Below are 20,143 nucleotides of genomic sequence, written 5' to 3'. Positions count from 1 at the left end.
CCAGATTATGGACATGCAAGGACTGGATTTCTGCAAAACAAGCTCTCCAGGTGGAGGCGAAGGGGAGTGGCCCATTCCCTTGGAGAAGTGGGCAGGGCCTAAGCAAAAAAGTGGGTGGGGCACCCCTTCTCTCCACCCCTTCTTCCATCCAGCAACACACACCTCTGGCTCTTACTCTCATGCAAACACTACTTTACCTTCATTCATTCCTCTCTGCCTTTCACTCATTCATGCCCCGTCCATCCAATTCCTCTGTCCCGCCTAGGGATGGTGACACACCTGGGGAGGCGAAGGGCCGCTTGTGGCCCTCGCCAAAAAAGGCCACTGGTTGCTAACCTGTCCTGCAAAGGTTCAGGCGACTAGAAAATATATTCTCAGGCAGGAAAGTTCTGGTTCCAATCCAGTGGAGAGCACTCTGTACGTGCTCAGAGCAAGATCATTTTTTTCCTACCTGCCATCGAAAACAAGCTCTAGTGCTAAGCCTTGACTGAAATTTGGCCCTGCTTCACAAAGGTCAAGGGAAACTCCCCACCCCAAGGATAGCCATGAAGTCTGTTAGCCCCCCCCCCCCAAGACTTTTCACCCATCTCTGAATCTCTCTTACTGCAACTTACCCCGACATTTTAGTCCTTGCTTGTACAGTCCAAGGATCTGGAGAGGGAGGAGGGAGAAAAAAATGCCCCGTTCAGGTCACTTAAGGTTCAGGTGGCCCAAAAGAAACCACCCACACAGTCCTCCAATTCATTCCTCCTCTCGCCTTTCAATTCCTTAGAAGATAGATTAAATTGAGTGGCTGGCCCTAAAGAAAGGAAATTAGACCCAAAGTGGTTCCTAGGGACTTTGCTTATGGTGCAAATGGTATTGGTAAAGGAATGCTGCAAGTTTCGGACTACACAGGTCACTTGGGCAGCAGTACAAGAGGTCTGTGCAATTCAAAAGCTTGCTAACATGCACGCCTGGGGGGAAAGAGAGAGAAGAAAACCCTGAAAGGTAGATGAAGGGCAGCAGAGCCTTTTGAACCCCAAGACGCTTCTTCTTCAGCCCTCAAACTAAAATATGCAGCCCATATTACAAATCTGCATCAAGATGGTGATAAAATCCTATCTCAGAACCTCAGATGCCTCAGAACAAGGCAATCACAGTAATAAAATGGCCACAACCTTTACAACGGGGAAGACTTAAAAACTGCCATGGCGTGATAAGCAAATCCTGTTTCGCTTTGAGAGAGCCAGTGGTGTAGTGGTTAAAGTGTCTGCCAAAGACCTGAGAGAGAGGAGGGTTCGAATCCCCACCTGGCCATGAGGTTCACTGGTTGATTTTGAGGTTGGTCCATGCCTCTCAGCCTAACCTCCCTTGCAGGGGGTTGCTGCTTGGGAGTGGGGGGTTAAATGAGGAAGGGGAGAAGCACAGGCACCACCTTGAGCTCTGTGGAGAATTCTTCAGCTGCGATTCCTGCACTCCAGGGGGCTGGACTAGACAACCTTTGGGGGTCCCTTTCTCCTGCAGAATCCTATGGTTAGCTCACCAGGCCTTTGCAGTGGCGGCATGCCACGGGGCGCAGGAACGTGGTCTCGTGGAAGCTGTGGATGAAACCCATCTTGCCGTTGAGATCTGTGCTGGACTTCATGAAGTAGGAGATCATCTCTTCCCGACTGATGCAGCCGTCCCTGTGGGAAGAGAAGAAAGCGCATTTGATTGGGGCCAAGGCTCGTCTGCAGGACCCAAGCCCTAGACCAAGAGGCGTCTCTGTGCTGGGGGGGGGGTGATGATGCAGGAATCTATGTATATGTTGGGGGGGGGGTTTCCCCTCCAGCAGATATGCACATGCAGCCCACTACCAAAATCAGCACAATCACTTTTGTGATTTGTCCCCATAAAACACTTCATCACAGTTTCTTCCTATCTGTTCAAAGGGCCCTTGCTGCACTATACCAAATGTAACAATTCACTGATAAATGGATCTATGTACTGGCTCACTGGGGAAACTTCAGAAATTCATATAGACATGTGAGCTCAGCTACTCAGCAGCTCCTCTGCCTGAGTGATAATTCCTGGCCTCCTGATACCTGATGAAGACAAAAGGGTGTGATTAACTTGGCTGGGAAACAGGGAAATGTAAATATCTCTTTTGTTACACTTGATGGGTGTTTGGTGGAGGGCAAGGAGAACCATGGGGCAGGGTCCAGGATGCTCAGATTACTGCCACCGGACCTCCCCTTTCATGATGTAACCCACGATGTATTAGTGATGTAGTTTGGGGGTGGAGGTGTAACATGGGGATTAGCAGCTAATAAAAGTTTGGGGGCTCTTTTGTTCGGGGCTTCCATCTTGTTCCACCTTGTGGCAGGTGGGAATCCTGTTGCGACAGTCTTCAATAAAGACCAAGCCTACTGGCTGCTGTTTTGCTCTGGTATTCCTGGCTGGTGTCCTTGTTTTTTGTCCAAGGGAGCCCTCAGATTTCTCCGTTAACAGTGAGATGCTACAAGCTGGCCAGCCGGCCCATTTCCAACACACCTGATCCAGCAGACTCTTCTTACACAATTTATTTTATTTCATAAAACCTATAAATGCCTCGATTGGTTGTAAACGCCTCAAAATCAAGGGGTGCTCCTGGATTCCAAATTATTCACAAGAATCTCAAATGACTCCAGTAGCCAAGATTGCTGAGTCTGGTTCACTAGCGATGGCTATTCCAGGACGGGGACATCCTGGCTTCACTTGCCAGAGAGAGAGAAGGTGTAGGGCAGAACAAAAGGTGGGAGGGCCCTAGGCACTTTGTAGTCTAGACCCCCACCCACCCCCACATACAAATTAATGTTGAGGGGATGCAGCCTTCAACAGAATAGAGGAGATCTCCACACCCTTAGATTAGGGCTCATCAACATTTCTGTTTGACCCATTGTTCCCCACCCCACCCCCGGGAAAACCTGTGCTTTAGTGCTAAATTGGAAGAAAGGAGTTTTTCACGGATTGCTGTTTGTTCCGATTTAGCACTAAAGAGCATGTTTTTCATGGGGAAAACTGAGCCAAAGGCAAAAATGCTCGGACCCTTGCTTGAAAAGTACTTTAGAAAGCAGGGTTAGAACTAGGAGGGAGGACCAAAGTTCAATTCCCCATTCCAGCCAGCGATTCACCTAGCAGCCCATAGAAGCCAGTCACATTCTTTCAGCCTCGCCTACCCCGTAGGGTTGTTGTGAGGACAAAAGGGAAGGGTGGGAGAGACCCACATGCTTTGTTTCGAAAGGGAGGCCACTAAGGCAGACAAATAAATGACCAAAGCGTTGCCCTGATTTAGCTCAGCTCTGTCACCGCCAGACCACCCTTAAACTACAGTGGTACCTCGGGTTAAGAACTTAATTCATTCTGGAGGTCCGTTCTTAACCTGAAACTGTTCTTAACCTGAGGTACCACTTTAGCTAATGGGGCCTTGCACTGCCACCACACGATTTCTGTTCTCACCCTGAAGCAAAGTTCTTAATCTGAGGTACTATTTCTGGGTTAGCGGAGTCTGTAAGCTGAAGCGTCTGTAACCAAAAGGTACCACTGTATTGTCTTAGCACAGGGAGTGGGGGGGGGAATTATTTTCCCTCCCCAACCCTGAGAGCAGCCACAGATCAGACCCACACCCCAGAAAGGGGGTGCCCCTCTCTGTTTGGAAAATAAGCCCCAGCTGCACAAGGGGGTAGGGTGGGTTCTCAGGTGGGGAAGTGGGGGAGGGTCATGTCTTTAGGTGTCCCTGAGGACAAATATGGGGCAGCCTTTGAACACAATGTTTTGTGAAGAGGCAGCCACTATCCCTGCCATGCCTCGCCCCTCCCAGTTCCCACACACCGAGAGGCAGGGTGGAGGCAGCCCCGGAAACCACAGAGATTCAGAGAGTGAGTGAGGAAAGGTCCCCCACGTCACCCGCTCCTCTGCACACACACACACAGAGAGAGAGAGAGAGAGAGAGAGAGAGAGAGAGAGAGTGTTTTGGGGTGGAGGTGGCTGTAGTGAAGCAGAGCAGGCAAGAGAGGCAGGTCACCAAATAAGGAGCGTTGTTGGTGTTTGGGGCCTGTAAGGAGGACTCTGGGGCTGTCGTAGTTTTGAGTCGTTCAGTCCCAGAGGAAGTTCGCAGGGTGGGCTGAAAGCCAGGGTGCCTTGGTCCTCTCCCAAGGAAGAGAAGCAAACTCCAACTCTGCCAGAAGGAACATGCAATTCACCCCCCATGTCTCTCTTCACTCCCTGCCCCGCAACACACACACACACACACACACACACACAAAATTCAAGTGGTATCAAGATTCGTTTTGCAAAGTTGACTCTGATCACAAAGCAGAAAAGTGTGTGTGTGTGTGTGTGTGTGTGGAGAGAGAAAGAGAGAGAGGTGTAAGAACACACTTCAGGAAAAAACAGCTCAAGCTTTCAAACAGCCCTCCTGCTTCTTCAAAACAATTTTGCAAGGATGAACTTCTGTGTTCATCCACGGCAGCAAAAACAAGAAAGAGGTTTGTGCAAAAGGCAAACAGGTTTATTTTGACAACCAGAGCTGAAGCGGGTTCCCAGTTCCTTATTTGCACAAAAGTTCAAGGCGCAACTTGGGTCAGAAAACTTTTTTTTTTTTTTTAAGAGAGCTAAAAGTTTATCTGCCCCTGAAACCTCAAAACCGGCTTCCTTCTATCCCTCTCTCTCTCCGTGACCGGGGGGGGGGGGGGACAATCTCCTGCAAGATCTACAGTCATTTTCTCCAATTAAAACTGTCACGTTTGCACAACTTGGAGAAAGGCGTGCGTGACCCAAACGGCAAAACCAAACCTGGAGTTCGAGATGTGCACCCCATAAGCAGCTTGGAGCCACCCCAATGATACACTGCACAGGGTTGGACTAAATGATCCTTGGTGTCCCTTTCAGCTGTATGATTCTATGATACACCCACACCCCAAAGCAGGTCTGGGTCAGGTGCCTTTTTACATAGGACACAAACCACAATAATTACGGCTACAAGCATATCTGATGGAGCAGACTGTGGTCCAACTGTGGTCCAACGGTCTGCCGCAGGCAACCTGTTAATTTTTAAAGGTGACACACAAGCCTCTTAACTTGGCTGCGTTCATCTCTTGCTCTCCTCAAAACTTCAAAGTGGCTCCTTCTCAAACTCCACAGGCAGGAAAGTGGCAGGACAAGGAAATACAACCACGACTTGAAATCACAGGAGAAATGGAAATGTGGGTGGACCATTGGAGGCCTGCATCCATTTTTGAAAACTATTGTTTCTCAAACTGAACTCAGGAACTCAAATGCCCAAGTTCTGAGTTTCAATGGTAATGCCATGGTTAAGCTTTTGTATTTTTGATGCAAGCCACTTTGGGTGCTTCTAAACGGAAACAAAAAGATGGGGTGAATAATAATTAAGACTAACGTAATTTATTAATTAGTAATGCAGGTGGCACTGTGGGTTAAACCACAGAGCCTAGGACTTGAGGATCAGAAGGTCACGGCTCGAATCCCCGCGACGGGGTGAGCTCCCGTTGCTCGGTCCCTGCTCCTGCCAACCTAGCAGTTCGAAAGCACGTCAAAGTACAAGTAGATAAATAGGTACCGCTCCAGCAGGAAGGTAAACAGTGTTTCCGTGCTTTGCTCTGGTTCGCCAGAAGCGGCTTAGTCATGCTGGCCACATGACCCGGAATCTGTACGCTGGCTCCCTCGGCCAGTAAAGCGAGATGAGTGCCGCAACCCCAGAGTCGGCCACGACTGGACCTAATGGTCAGGGGTCCCTTTACCTTTACCTAACCTAGTAATTAATATATAAGAAACGAACAAACAGGGCAGGTAAGGATGACATTTGGGGCCGGATGGAAGTTGTTCGAGCCTCAGGCTGGCTTGAACCTCCCTGAGGGGCAACTCACTGATTTTCATCCAGGTCTCCAAATTTGCACAGGTACGGGAAGTTATTCCGGATGATCTTGAACTCTTCCTGGGAAATGTGCCCGTCTCCATCCACATCAAAGTTCCTGAAGACGGACTGAAAGGAAGATGGGGTTAAGTTGGAAGCAAGACATCAGTGAAGTGTACCCAATATAATCACCCACACTGCCCCCTGTAAATCCCTGGCTATGTTTCTGCCCCTCACCCCTCACCCTTGGATGACAAGGGAGTCTAAGGAGTGCTAAAGGAGGAGAAGGAGTTTGCAGAGAAGCCACATGTATTATTTGCATCTGTCTTCACAATGGAAGATAAGAGGGCAAATCCCTGTGCCCAAAATTGAATTGAATTTTATTATTTCGGTCACAGACCAGTTCTAGCCCACATACAATATCAAGGGAGTCATTCCTATGTATCATAGGGATACATTTGAATTTGCAAGTAGGTAGAACAGGGACAATACAGATACAGCAACAGTTTAAAAATATATAAATTAAAACTTAGTCACTAACATGTAACCTAAAATTATCATTTAAAACCTTAATCATTATGATAGCACAGCTTGTTCCCTAAGTTTTATGTCCAAAATGATTTTCACAGGAAGGGAATGTGAAGAACCGAGGCAAATAACAATGGCATGAGACAAAGTTTGAGGCCTTGGGGACAAGATAAATAAAAATCGCTGGTTCTGGGTAGCATCCCCACACGAGTCCTCAAAGAACTCAAATGTGAAATTGCTCAACTTTTAACAAAAAAAAGTCACTTGTCCCTACGATGAGCCTCCAGACCTGAGGAGCCTCTAATGTATTATCTGGGAGTCAGCAAACAAAACGTTTTAAGTGTGCTATAAAGTGCATTATACAAATGTGACACTAGATGGCGATGGTGAGCTATGGCAAAATATCTTTTTTTTCAAAACTTTTTTTAAAAAAGCATTTTCACAATGCTTTTTTTATATGTGTCTAGATTCCTCCTGGATGTAACCATCACCGGGATCTTCCTCTGCACACCCCTCCCTCTGCTACTCCCCACCCACCCTATCTCTCACCTCAACCATCTTCTCAATGTGCTTCCGCACAATCGCCTGGTCCGGTTTGGGTTTGGGCACTGATGCCCACTCCTCAATGACCACGGGCTGGGGTGGGGGGGTGGAGGACGTGGGGCTGGAAGGCTGTGGGAGAAGGAGAAAGTGAAACTATTCATTCATTCAAAATATTTCTCTGCTTCCTTTTATTCTTCCAAGATAGCTGACATACTTTAAAAATAACAACACCACCACCCTACAATATCCCATTCTCCAGAAATTTAGCCGTTTTAAAAATAGCAGGTTCACAATCCAGAAACACACTTGTACAGAAGGAGTTTAGAAACAGAAGAGAAATGCCATTTGGAAAAAACAGCAGCAAGCAGATAAACCACGAAAACTCAGGAATGCAGCTCAGCACAAAAAGCAGAACAAAATAAAAAGAGCCCCATGGCTGGATCAGGTCAGTGCCCGTCTAAGCCCAACATCCTGTTCTCATAGTGGCCAACCAGATGACTCTTCTGGGAAACCCACAAGCAGAATCTGAGCATAAGGGCCCTCTGCCCTACTGGGGTTCAGAAGCACTGCTGCCTCCCAATGTGGCAGCAAAAGAATAGCCATCAAGGCTAGTAGCTGCAGATAGCCTCCTCGTCATCCACAAATCTGCCCAATCCTCTCTTAAAGCCATCCAAGTTGGTGGTCATCACTGCTTCCTGTGGCAGTGAGTTCCGCAGTTGAACTGTGTGCTCTGTGAAGAAGTCCTTTCTTTCCTCTCTCTCTCCCAAACCTTCTAATATTCAGCTTCATTGGAAGCCCGCGAGTTCTAGTATTAGGCGACAGGGAGAAATAACTTCTCTCTATCCACTTTCTTCCTGCCATGCATGATTTTATAAACTTCTATCGTGCCCACCTCTTACCTGCCTTTTCACTCAACTAAAATCTGCAAGGGCCACATGTGCTGAATTAAGAGGCAGCTGGTGCTGGGGTGGAGCGCAGAAGGGACACGAGTCCCCCATGTTTGCCTTCATTATATTTCGTCCAAGGAGTTAAGAGACCTGCTTTTATCCTCAATACACACCTGGAAGAAGGTGAGATGGAGACATGGAGGATGCTCATCCAACCACCCTCAGCCCACTTCAAGGAGCAGCCCTTGAACCCGGGTTCCCCACACCCTTCAGCAACTGCGCCACCCAGCTCCTTGGGTCCTAGCGCTCTGGCCAAGCGACACCCCCTTTGGGCAGCCCCCTGACCACCCCTTCTAGGCAGCACCCCTGGGGCTGCCCCACCACCAACAGGGCAGTTAGGGGGAGGGAGGGACAGAGCAATCTGTTTCTGGCCTGTGACAATTTCTCACATGCTCCCCTTGTTTTCCGTTTCTGCAGCATTCCATGATTTTTAGGGCACAAACTTTTGTACTAGCCTCATTTTTTCACAAAATTCACATATATTTTTTGCATTTCTCTCTCGAAATATTAACCATCTCCTGAAAGACCATAATTCGGATGAACTATAATATGCAGTTGATTAAGATATTTAAAGGATCCATGGAGATTAGGAGGGAAGTCCTAAGATTTGGAAAAATCTTGTTTCATTTCAAAATTTAACTGTGTTAATCGTGTGATTTATTTTGTAAAGCAATAAAAATCATTTCCAAAAAATGAAAAAAACCCACATTTCTTCTGCATTCTATCCTAAAATGCAGCACTTTGCGTCTTCTGAGCAAGAGCTATATTGCTCAATTTGGAAAAGCAAAGGGATAAACGGGTTCAAATCTGCATGTCAGTTCACAGGAAGTACAAAGCCAGGTTTGGTTTGCTTAAAAGTGCAGATGGGACAATTTTTTTCAAGAACTGTCAGTGGGAGTGGGGGGAGGTGGGGCCAGAAGGAGAAGCAGCAGCAGAGCTCGATCGCAAACATACAGTTGTATCCGGTGGCTTCTGTTCCCTGACCACAGGAAACGGGTCCCCAAGGGAGGAAGCCTGGGATAGGCTGGGAAGGATGGTTAAATTCAGGCCCCAACACCATCCCGGCATTAATGCACACACATATACACGTACACAAACACAAACACACACACACAATATACCCCAGGAGGCAGTGGTGGCCACCATAGAACTGCAGAGTTGGAAGGGACCACAAGAACCCATCTAGTCCAACCCCCGGCAATGCAGGAATATTTTACCCAACATGGGGCTCAAACTCACAACCCTGAGCTCAAGAGTCTCGTGCTCTACCAACTGAGCTTTCCCAGTTGCACTTGGGTGGCTTTAAAAACAGGATTAGATAAATTCATGGAAAGAGTTAATGATAGCTGCTAGCCATAATGGCTCTGCTTTGCCTTCATAGCTGGAGGCAATGATGCCAATTGCTGGAAACGGCAGGAGGGGAGAGGGCTCTTGTGCCCAAGTCCTACTTTGCCAGTTTCCCATTAGGGCATCTGGCTGGCTGCTGTGAGAACAGGCTGCTGGACTATGTGAGCCACTGGCCTCATCCAGCAGCACTCTTCTGATGTCCTGATGTTCTTACACTGCTCAGAACTGATCCTTATGGCCACTGGGTGGCCGGGTGTGTGTGTGTGGCATAAAGGTAAAGGGACTCCTGACCATTAGGTCCAGTTGTGGCCAACTCCGGGGTTGTGGCGCTCATCTCGCTTTATTGGCCGAGGGAGCCGGCGTACAGCTTCCGGGTCATGTGGCCAGCATGACTAAGCCGTTTACCTTCTCACCGGAGTGGTACCTATTTATCTATTTGCACTTGACGTGCTTTCAAACTGCTAGGTTGGAAGGAGCAGGGACCGAGCAACAGGAGCTCACCCCATCACGGGGATTCGAACCGCCAACCTTCTGATCGGCAAGTCCTAAGCTCTGTGGTTTAACCCACAGCGCCACCCGCGTCCCTGTGTGTGTGTGGCACATCTGTGGCTAAAAAGCTGCCCAGGATGAGCGCCAACATCTGAACATTATAAAGAGGGTAGAGGAATTCCTTCTGGGTTGCTATTGAGAAAGTGATGGATGGTTGATGAATGACCCTGTGCAAGAGGCAGGGAAGGGAACATCTCCCAGGATAGGAGGCTGGAAGAAGAAAGGGAAGCTGCCAGGTGAGCGCTGGGGGAGTCCACCCCTTTCTGTGAGAGACAAGAGTTAAGATCAACCTGAAAACACCAAGGTTAGATGATCCTCAAGGCCTCTTCTGACTCTACAATTCTATGGTTCTATGACTTTGCATTTTCTTTTCTTCTTTTTTCTCATTTAGATCAGTTTGGTTTTTTTATCATACTGTATTATGACAAAGCTTCAGTTTTTTAAAAAATGGGAAAAAGAGAGGGTAGAAGAATTCCTTTTGGGGTGGGTGGGGGGCAGAAGGACATAGTGGAAACCCAGGTTTTGAACCAGGGCTCAGTGACCCCAAACTTGCTTTCCAGGTCAAGCTGACATGTGCAGAGTCTGGCAACAGCCCTTGGGCCCCCAACCCCTTGCCACCCCAGAAGCAATCCTTTGCAAGACATTACCTGCCAGAGAAAGGAGGGCACAGATAGGATAGTCGCAAAAGCTTTACCTGAACGTAACAGTGGCTGGTCAGAGTTGGGCTTTGGGGAGAAATAATTTTAACAAGGCTGGAATGTTCAGCTGAGGTCTCTTAAGGGAAATTAAAGAGCAGGAATCTTGTGCAAAGTTAATTGTCTGGATGTGCTTAACATGCACAGGGTTTTGGTTTTTTAGGGGGCTGGATATGCAAATAGCAGCCTTGGGATTGAGGAGTTTAACTCTCTGAAGGTGTTAGTTGCATCTCAAGGGAAGATTCCCTGGGAGCTGCTGCAGCATCAGTTGGAAATGCAAAGGCAAGCTTTGGAGAGGCAGCTCTTGGCAGGGAGAGAACATGGTACCCACCCATCCCTGCAGCAAGGCTGCTCAGGTTTTCTTTTGCTTTTACACAGTAAAAAAGAAAAGAAAAGCAAAAAAGCAGGCACCTGAATTTTAATTAACATCACCCTAGTTGGGCCCTCCTAGAGTTTGGAAGGTGACTCCGTCAGCCCCTTCCCTGACCTTAGCAGGTAAAGAAGGTTGGGAGGAATTAAAGAAGGCCTTTTCTGCAAGCAGAAAAACAGAAGCAGACCACCTAGCTCAGGCCTCCTCAACCTGGGGTATTCCAGATGTTTTGGACTACAACTCCCATCAACCCTCCAGACAGCATGTTGTCTCGGTGGGCTGGTGGGACTTGTAGTCCAAAACATCTGGAAAGCCCCAGGTTGGGGAAGACTGGAAGTTTGATTGACAGCTGCCCAGCAGAGAACCCTCCTCTCTTGGGCTGCCTATCAGATGCCAATAATAAACAAGTGCCTTGTTGGATGAAGGAGAGCTGATGTGGGCAGTCACCCCCTAGAAGTGCTTAGTAGTAATAATAATAATTTATTATTTATACCCTGCCCATCTGGCTGGGTTTCCCCAGACACTCTGGGCAGCTCCCAACCGAATATTAAAAACATGTTACAGCATTAAACATTAAAAATGTCCCTAAATAGGGCTGCCTTCAGATGTCTTCTAAAAGTAAGATAGTAGCTTATTTCCTTGACATCTGATGGGAGGGCGTTCCGCAGGGCGGGCGCCACAACCAAGAGGGCCCTCTGCCTGCTTAGGCCATTTGTCTTCACTTGCCTCTTTGTCCATAAAGTATTGCAAAAAATGCCCTGACTCTCCAGGTAAAAGGCAAAAGTAAAGGGACCCCGGACTGTTAAACAAGTCGCAAACAACTCTGGAGTTGCGGTGCTCATCTCACTTTACTGGCCGAGGGAGCCGGTGTACAGCTTCCGGGTCATGTGGCCAGCATGACTAAGCCACTTCTGGTGAACCAAAGCAGCGCACAGAAACGCCCTTTACCTTCCCACCGCAGTGGTACCTATTTATCTACTTGCACTTTGATGTGCTTTCGAACTGCTAGGTTGGCAGGAGCAGGGACCGAGCAACGGGAGCTCCCCCTTCGTGGGGATTCGAACCTCCAACCTTCTGATCGGCAAGCCCTAGGCTCTGTGGTTTAACCCACAGCATCAGCCGCATCCCTGAGTCTCCAGGTGCCCCTCCTCAAAAAGAAAGCAGAACCCAAAAAGAAGAACTGACCCTGGACCTTCTTGCCGCACAGCAGGGGCATTGACCTGGAGTTCTTGCAGTGAGCCCCAGATCTCCTCACCCACCCACCCTTTTCAAAACTTCAAAAACTATTATTTGCTCATAGGAGACTGCAAAGCACAGTGTGGATGTGATGCTGCCCACTTCAGAGCCCCCACCCTGTTCATTTCTCAGTGGGTAGAGCATGTTAATCTCAGGGTCGTAGGTTCAAGCTCCAATTGGAGCAAAAGATCCCTGCATTGCAGGGGGTTGGACTAGATGACCCTCGTGGCCCCTTCCAACTCTACAATTCTATATAAATTAAACATAGGCACACTTGTGCCTGAGAGGGGATATGATAGCAGGCTTGAAATATCTGAAGAGCTGTCACTGGGAAGACAGAGCAAGTTTGTTTTCTGCTGCTCCAGAGGGAAAGACCCCAACCAACAGATTCAAATAACAAGAAAAGAAATTCCAACTGAATATCAGGAATAGTTTTCAGGGGGCAAGAGCTGTTTGACAGTGGAATGGACAACCTGAGAAGGGGGTGGACTCTCCTTCACTGGCGGTTTTTAAGCAGCAGTCAGATGGGCATCTCTTAAGGACTCCTTAGCTGTGATTCCTGCATTGAAGGGGGTTGGACTAGTCAGGGGTCAGCAAACCTTTTCAGCAGGGGGCCGGTCCACTGTCCCTCAGACCTTGTGGGGGGCCGGACTATATTTTTTTTGGAAGGGAGAACGAATTCCTATGCCCCACAAATAACCCAGAGAGGCATTTTAAATAAAAGGACACATTCTACTCATGTAAAAACACGCTGATTCCCGGACCGTCCGCGGGCCGGATTGAGAAGGCGATTGGGCTGGATTCGGCCCCTGGGCCTTAGTTTGCCTACCCACGGACTAAATGACTCTCGTGGTCCCGTCCAACTCTGCGATTCTATGATCCTGTGCCTTTAAGTGCTTTGTAACTCTCTCGCTGCCCCTGCTGCAGCAGTTTCTGCTCTTCCCCCTTCCTCTCTCCAGATGTCAAATCCATTTGCAATGCTCATGTCATGCTCACCTCCCAAGGAGGCCAGAGGGGGTCACTCAGGTTCATGCCAGGGATAGAAGGCGCTGCCTGTCTTGAACCATCTACCAATGACCTGCCCAGCCCAGCAATGACTCCCCTGCTCTTCCTCTTTTTCTGAACAGTCTTTATTTATGCATTCTCAGTAGTAAATACAGACTGATGGTCTAATTCAAAACAGCTCCCTCTTCCCCTCTGCCTCCTCCCCCCCATTCATTCCATATATACAGTGCTTTTTTCTGGGGAGACGCAGGGGTATGCATAGCCCTAAACATTTTGTGAATCTAAGTTTGGCCTCATTGAGGGGCAGTATTTCAATATGAGTATGAAATTGAGAGTACAGTGGTACCTCGGGTTACATACGCTTCAGGTTACAGACTCTGCTAACCCAGAAATAGTGCTTCAGGTTAAGAAGTTTGCTTCAGGATGAGAACAGAAATCGTGCTCCTGCAGTGCGGCAGCAGCAGGAGGCCCCATTAGCTAAAGTGGTGCTTCAGGTTAAGAACAGTTTCAGGTTAAGAACGGACCTCTGGAACGAATTAAGTACTTAACCTGAGATACCACTGTACCTCTAAACATTTTTGAAGAAAAAAAGCACTGCGTGCATGCATATGTGTATATATACACACACACACACACACACACACACACACACACCACAATGGTCTGCTGCTCTGATCAGCTGGGCTTCTGAGACCGAGGAGGCTCTTCCCAAGAATTTCTTCCCTGATCCTGAACTTGAGATCTTGGGGATTGAACCTGCGGCCACCTGAATGCAATGGCAGGGGCTCCGCTACAGAGATATATGAGGCCGAAGCCACAAGCGCTCAGACCCAAAAAAGGAAAGATTGTGGGGTTTCACAGGTTCTCGCCTGGGCACGATCCACACCTCTCTCTCACACACACACACCCGTCCCTGATTGATTGATTGATTGATTGATTGCAGTTATATACCACACCCTTTTCTCCAGGCAGCTGAAGGTAGCAGCATACATGGTTCTCCCCCCTCCTCATTTAATCCCCCAAACAACAACCCTGTGAGGTGGGGTTAGGCCAAGATGCAGGGACTGGCCCCCAAGGTCACCCAGTAAGCCTCATGGCCAAGTGGGGGATTTGAACCCTAGTCTCCCAGAGTCTGACACTCTAACCACTGCACTGCACTGTCTCTCAGCTGGCAGTTACAAGGTGGCAAGGGGATGAGGGAAAAACACACACACACTCCTCTTCCGCTGCCATTTCCCACACACACTCGGGCTGCTTTGATTCGGGCCCCCTCTCGATCCTGCCAGTATCATCAGGGGCTTACCGTGGATTTGTTCCGGGGCTCCCGCTGCAGAGAGAGCTGGTAGATCTCCTCTTCTGTCTGGTACTGATCCAGGGAGACCTGAGACACACACAAAGCAAAGTCCGAGCTTGAGACTTGCTGTTTCCAATATTAGGGTTTGTATAGAAAATGTTCTGCTTGCTGGCTGACCTCAGTTCAGTCCACAACTAGCCTTGAAAGTGCCACAAGAATTTCTGCTTCTCCCTTTCCTGCTAGATCTGTGGTAATCTTTCTCCAAAAACGTCTAACTGCAAGGATGGGATCCCCACTGCTCAATGGAGGGCCCCCCTCACTAAATGGGTATTTAAGTCCAGGGTGCTTCAGGGGCCACCTGAGTCCTTATACCCCAGCTCAGTCACTAAGATCATCTGCAGGAGTGTAATTGATCATTCCCTGAGTTGGTGAGGCTCATCAGACAACAACGAGAAAAAGAGCCTTTTGTACCACCAGCCCACACCAGTGGAACTCTCTGCCACTGGAGATTCAGCAGCTTCCTTCTGTTTCAACCTTTTAAATGCCAGCAGAAAACTTTTCTGGGCTTTTCTGGCCAGGTCCATGCAGGTAATTACTGTAAGAACATATCCTCCCACAATGGCTAACTGAAGTCTCTCTTTAACTTTCCTATGGTTTTATTGTATGGTCATCTAGCCCAACCCCCTGCAATGCAGGAATCTTTCACTCGACATGGGACTCGAACCCGTGACTCTAAGAGTCTCGTGCTCTACTGAGCTAAAATAAATAAACAAACTTTGTCGAGGAAGTTTTGTAGGCCCCCATCCTGTTGCCTCAAATGCAACTGGGCTGCGTTGCAAAGGGAGACCCAGAGGTCACCGCAAGCAATCTGCATCCCCCCAAAATTGTGGGATGTAACATCACAAAAGCAGGCAAATACAACATTTCCTGTTTGCCCAGAGTGGACACACGGGGGGATGTTGCTCCAGCCAGGTGGACTTCCTGTCACACCTGGTCTGGAGCATCCCCCCCCCCGTATGACCAGATAGATGGGCATGACCCTGGGAGACCCCATAAAAGGGCTGGTGACGCAGCCATCTTCCCTTCTCTCCTGATGCTCTCACTTTCTTGACTACCTTCCTTGATGCTTTTGCTGTGTGCTTGTTTCTCAGCCAGCAGCACATGGGCTCATTCCTCACAAAAGGATAAATCCACACCTTTCTCTGTAACTGTAACTAAAAGCTAAAGCCTGCCTTCAGGATCATTCTGTGAAGTGAATGTGCGTCAGGCTTCCTCAACCTCGGCCCTCCAGATGTTTTGAGAGTACAATCTCCATCACCCCTGACCACTGGTCCTCCTAGCTAGGGATCATGGGAGTTGTAGGCCAAAAACATCTGGAGAGCCAAGGTTGAGGAAGCCTGATGTAAGTAAACCTTATCATTACTTTTAAAGACTGTTGTGTCATTATTATTTTTAAGAGGGAACTAAATGGGATTTTAGGGACGCAGGTGGCGCTGTGGGTTAACCACAGAGCCTAGGGCTTGCCGATCAGAAGGTCAGCGGTTCGAATCCCCGCAACGGAGTGAGCTCCTGTTGCTCAGTCCCTGCTCCTGCCAACCTAGCAGTTCAAAAGCACGTCAAAGTGCAAGTAGATAAATAGGTATCACTTCGGTAGGAAGGTAAACGGCGTTTCCATGCACTGCTCTGGTTCACCAGAAGCGGCTTAGTCATGCTGGCCACATGACCCGGAAGCTGTACGCCGGCTCCCTCAACCAATAAAGCGAGATGAGCACCGCAACCCCAGAGTTGTCCACAACTGGACCTAATGGTCAGGGGTCCCTTTACCTTTACCTTAAAGGAGATTTACCAGGAACAATCCAATCTGGACAAGCCAGACTGGATTGCTTAACTCAAGAGATTCAAACAAATCTACCAATTAGCTTCCTGCTATGTATAAGAGAATGTGCCTTGCTACTAACTCACTAGCATGAGTGAGGAAGGATAATATTTAATCAATATATCCTCTCCTACGATCCTCAACATTCCCACAAAAATGACCAAGTGTCTTGAAATCTGAAGAAGAAGAAGAAGAAGAGTTTGGATTTGATATCCCGCCTTTCACTCCCTTTAAGGAGTCTCAAAGCGGCTAACATTCTCCTTTCCCTTCCTCCCCCACAACAAACACTCTGTGAGGTGAGTGGGGCTGAGAGACTGTGACTGGCCCAAGGTCACCCAGCAGCTGCATGTGGAGGAGCGGAGACGCGAACCCGGTTACCCAGATTACATGACTTAACCACTACACCACACTGGCTCTCTGAAATCTGAAATGGGGCAAGGAAGAGATTGATGGGAAGGAGCAACCTCTAAGCACTGGCATTCCAGGACCCCTCCAGGACTGGAAACTGGGGTGGGGGGGACACCCAAGCACACGGGGGAAGAAGCAGAGCTTACCATGAGCAGGTTGAGGAGGTCAGGGTTGGCCTCAAAGGGCGGACGGATGCTTTGGACCATGGCCAGCTCACTGAGGATGCTGAACAGCTGCTGCATCTTGTTCCCATTGAGGCACTTGTGCGCCCGGTCCAGCCAGTCAGGGAGGGCCACGTGGACGGCCACCAGGTCCTTGAGGTGGACCCCCAGGATGGGGAACTTAAAGCCCACGCACTCGGCAAAGCGCCGCCGGTAGCGGCTGTAGTTCCCCACGGACGTCAGCAATTCCGTCAGTGACTCCCAGACCTGAGCAGGACAGGGGGAAACAAAGAGTCGACAACAACAGCCCCTTGAAGGATGAGGAGGGGGCAGCCCTGCCTCCAGAGAGCCCAGCTCTTCCCATGAGGGCTAGCCACTTGCTTCTTCCAAATGGTTGCTATTCAACCAACATACGGGCAAATGCAGATAAGGCAAGTTAGAGGAAATGCCAGAGGTGTGGAGCTCTGAGGTTGTACTAGGGCAGGATCAGGTCCAACTTTTCCTACCAAGCGGACTGCAAGAGTACTTCAACATGGAACCCACACGCTGTGGGGGTGGAGTGAGGCCAAAATTTGATTCTCCACCCCCAGCTCTTGTGCTGCCCCCCAAAGCTGGCCAAGTGATGCTGTGGGCTTTGGGAAGGAGGCACCAGGCTCTGGCAGGGTCCTAGAGCCTTCCCACCTCCTCCTGAAAGCTGGGAAAGCACTAACTAGGCTTTGGGAAGGAGACAGGATGACTCTAGGACCCTGCCAGAGCCCTCACGCCTCCTTCCCAAAGGCCAGCAGCTGGCTGACCCAGCCCCATAAATGAAAGATAAGGGTGTCTTTGCACCAGAGGGGTGGGAGGCAGAGTAGCAGGTCTTTAGGCAGCCCCACCCACAGAGGATCTAAAACCCGAAGCATCAATCTGCTCCACACTCTCTCATCTCCCTTTAAGGATGGGGGGTGGAGACCCAGCCCAAGGAGGGGGGCGGGCAAGAGAATGAGCAGCAGCAAGAGAGGCAAGTGTGGAGCCTGCTGAGAGCCTCTGGCCAACAGATTCTGCAGCCCCTGTGAGCTCCTTACACAGCCTGCCTCTCCCCTCAATGCAAAAAAGACCCACCACCCCTACCACCTACCTTGGTGGTCTCCTGGCTCACGAAACTGTGGGTCTCCTTGAGGCGGGAGATGGAGCTGTGGCTGAGCCCCCCCACCACGGCCATCAGGGTGTTGAAATTCTGCAGCTGGAGGAGCCTCTGAGAGCAGAAGGAGAGGAGAAGTTGGGGGGGGGGATTGAAGGACAAGGCAGGAGAGGAAGAAATACAGTGGTACCTCAGGCTACAGACGCTTCAGGTTACAGACTCCACTAACCCAGAAACAGTACCTCAGGTGAAGAACTTTGCTTCAGGATGAGAACAGAAATCGTGCTCCAGCGGTGCGGCAGCAGCAGGAGGCCCCCTTAGCTAAAGGTGTTACTACTGAAGTTCTCACCCTGGGCCAGCAGGGGGATACTGTAGATAGTTATGCAAATGCAGGATCGAAAAGTGACGTTCAGTGATTGGATAGTTTTAGAAAATGGCAACTGTTGCCATTTTCTAAAACTATCCAGTCACTGAACGTCACTTTTCGATCCTTCATTTGCATACAAAACTATCCAATCACTGAACGTCACTTTTTGCTCCTTCATTTGCATAACTATCTACAGTATCCCCCTGCTGGCCCAGGGTGAGGACTTCAGTATGTAACAAAAGTGGTGCTTCAGGTTAAGAACAGTTTCAGGTTAAGAACGGATCTCCCGAATGAATCAGAGGGAGGAGCAGAGTCAACCCTCACCTCACAGTTTCAGTGGATGCAATCTGAAGAAAGACTTAACATTTCTAATCAAGGTTCTTCTTCTCAGCAGCTTCCGAAGAGCAAACACACATAGCCCACAGAGGCAAATTCCCCTTATAACAGGAGTAACTGGATAGGTCACAGTGGGGGATATTTTTGGGGAGGAGGGAGGTTCCCAGGAAAGGTGGGGAGAGCAGGACTCCCTGTCAGTTAGAGCAATTCAGGTCTTTTAGCTGGGGAATCTCATTTTTATTTAATCATCACTATTTTATTTTATTTTTATTATTTAAAGAAACAGCCTTGGAATGGGTGGGGAGAAATGTTTTAAAATAACATCCCCAGTGCCACAATTTGGATTTCAACCAGCCCCTGCCCCTATTGTTGCCTCTCATGTGAAAAAGGAAAAAAAATGAAAGATCTGCTGCTGATACCTTCAGGCATTCAGAATTGTGCAAAGTAATCATACCTGGCCACTCACTCTTTCTGTTGTTGTTGTTGTTATTGTTGTTATATCATCATCATCTGCATTTATATCCCAACCTCTCCTCCAAGGAACTCACGCTGGTTTACACAGTGCTTCTCCTCCTCCTCCCTCCTCATTTAACCCCCCACAACAACCCTGCGAGGTGGGTTGGGCTGAGAGGCAGAGACTGGCCCAAGTGGGGAATTTGAACCCTGGTCTCCCAGGTCCCAGCCTGACACTAACCACTACACCCTGCTGCCTCTCTTCTGGAGTGGGGAGTCCCTGCTTCACCCCTACCTGAGGAACCTGATTTCCCAGCGTCCTAAGACGTGCAGGAAGTCTCCCACTCGCCGCCATCCCTAATCTCCTTGGACCCAGACCCCCCAAATCAGGGGGAATCCATGTGCAAAGTGCAGTAGCCCAAAGGCCGCTTGAGGGGAGCCCCAGGTCCCCCGGCTGCTCTTTGATGCCGGCTATAATCTGGAGCAGGCGGTTTTGTGCTGCTCCTGGATCACCTCCCGCCCCCTTCCCAATCTCTGAATGTATAAATAGATATTTAGAGAGTCTCCCGTGTGTGCGCTTTCTCTCTCTCTCTCCTCTTCAAAGAAAAAACGACCTAGAAAAAAGGTTGCTCTGAACTTCACACTGTCCAGCAGGGAGAGGCAAAGGGCCAGCAGGTTTGATTAATTTAGCTGCCATCCCCACTAATTGAGGCTCCGGGCTCCAGGCGCTCACGCTTAGAAACCTTTGGGGAGGTTGCCGGGAGGCAAGCAGGCTGACAGGGCACTGCAGGAAAAACAGGGCAAGACCTGAATCACAGAACTGTAGAGCTGTAGAGTCCAGTCCAACCCCCCGCAATGGAGGAATCACAGCTGGGCTGATGTTTGTTTGTCTGTTTAAGGGGGAGCTCGGATTTGGAAATGGAAGAAACTTGGGTGGTAAATGCACCAGCTCGCGTTTGGTGTATAAAAATCAAGACGTCTGTCTTAATCTGGACTTGTCTGCAAAGTTCACAGTTTGGGTCCCCGCCTGGTTAGA

General features: G+C 49.1%; 1 protein-coding gene across 1 annotated transcript in view; it reads right to left on the bottom strand.

Annotated features, from left to right (window-relative positions):
- The window catches only part of RASGRP2 (RAS guanyl releasing protein 2), a 42,673-nt gene that overhangs the window by 7,639 nt on the left and 14,891 nt on the right, over positions 1 to 20,143 (bottom strand). The window contains exons 8-14 of the mRNA XM_083417071.1: positions 17,949 to 18,065; positions 16,817 to 17,098; positions 14,396 to 14,473; positions 6,950 to 7,072; positions 5,886 to 6,001; positions 1,526 to 1,667; positions 615 to 651 (exon numbers count right to left, since the gene is read on the bottom strand). Of these exons, the coding sequence (XP_083273197.1) occupies positions 615 to 651; positions 1,526 to 1,667; positions 5,886 to 6,001; positions 6,950 to 7,072; positions 14,396 to 14,473; positions 16,817 to 17,098; positions 17,949 to 18,065 (895 nt within the window). The remainder of the gene's footprint in view (positions 1 to 614; positions 652 to 1,525; positions 1,668 to 5,885; positions 6,002 to 6,949; positions 7,073 to 14,395; positions 14,474 to 16,816; positions 17,099 to 17,948; positions 18,066 to 20,143) is intronic.

Source organism: Podarcis tiliguerta (genome assembly GCF_965153285.1).
Source record: "Podarcis tiliguerta genome assembly, chromosome: 16".
NCBI classification, from domain to species: domain Eukaryota; kingdom Metazoa; phylum Chordata; class Lepidosauria; order Squamata; family Lacertidae; genus Podarcis; species Podarcis tiliguerta.
The sequence above is the reverse complement of the archived record's forward strand: the minus strand, read 5'-3'. Positions and strand labels throughout refer to the sequence as shown.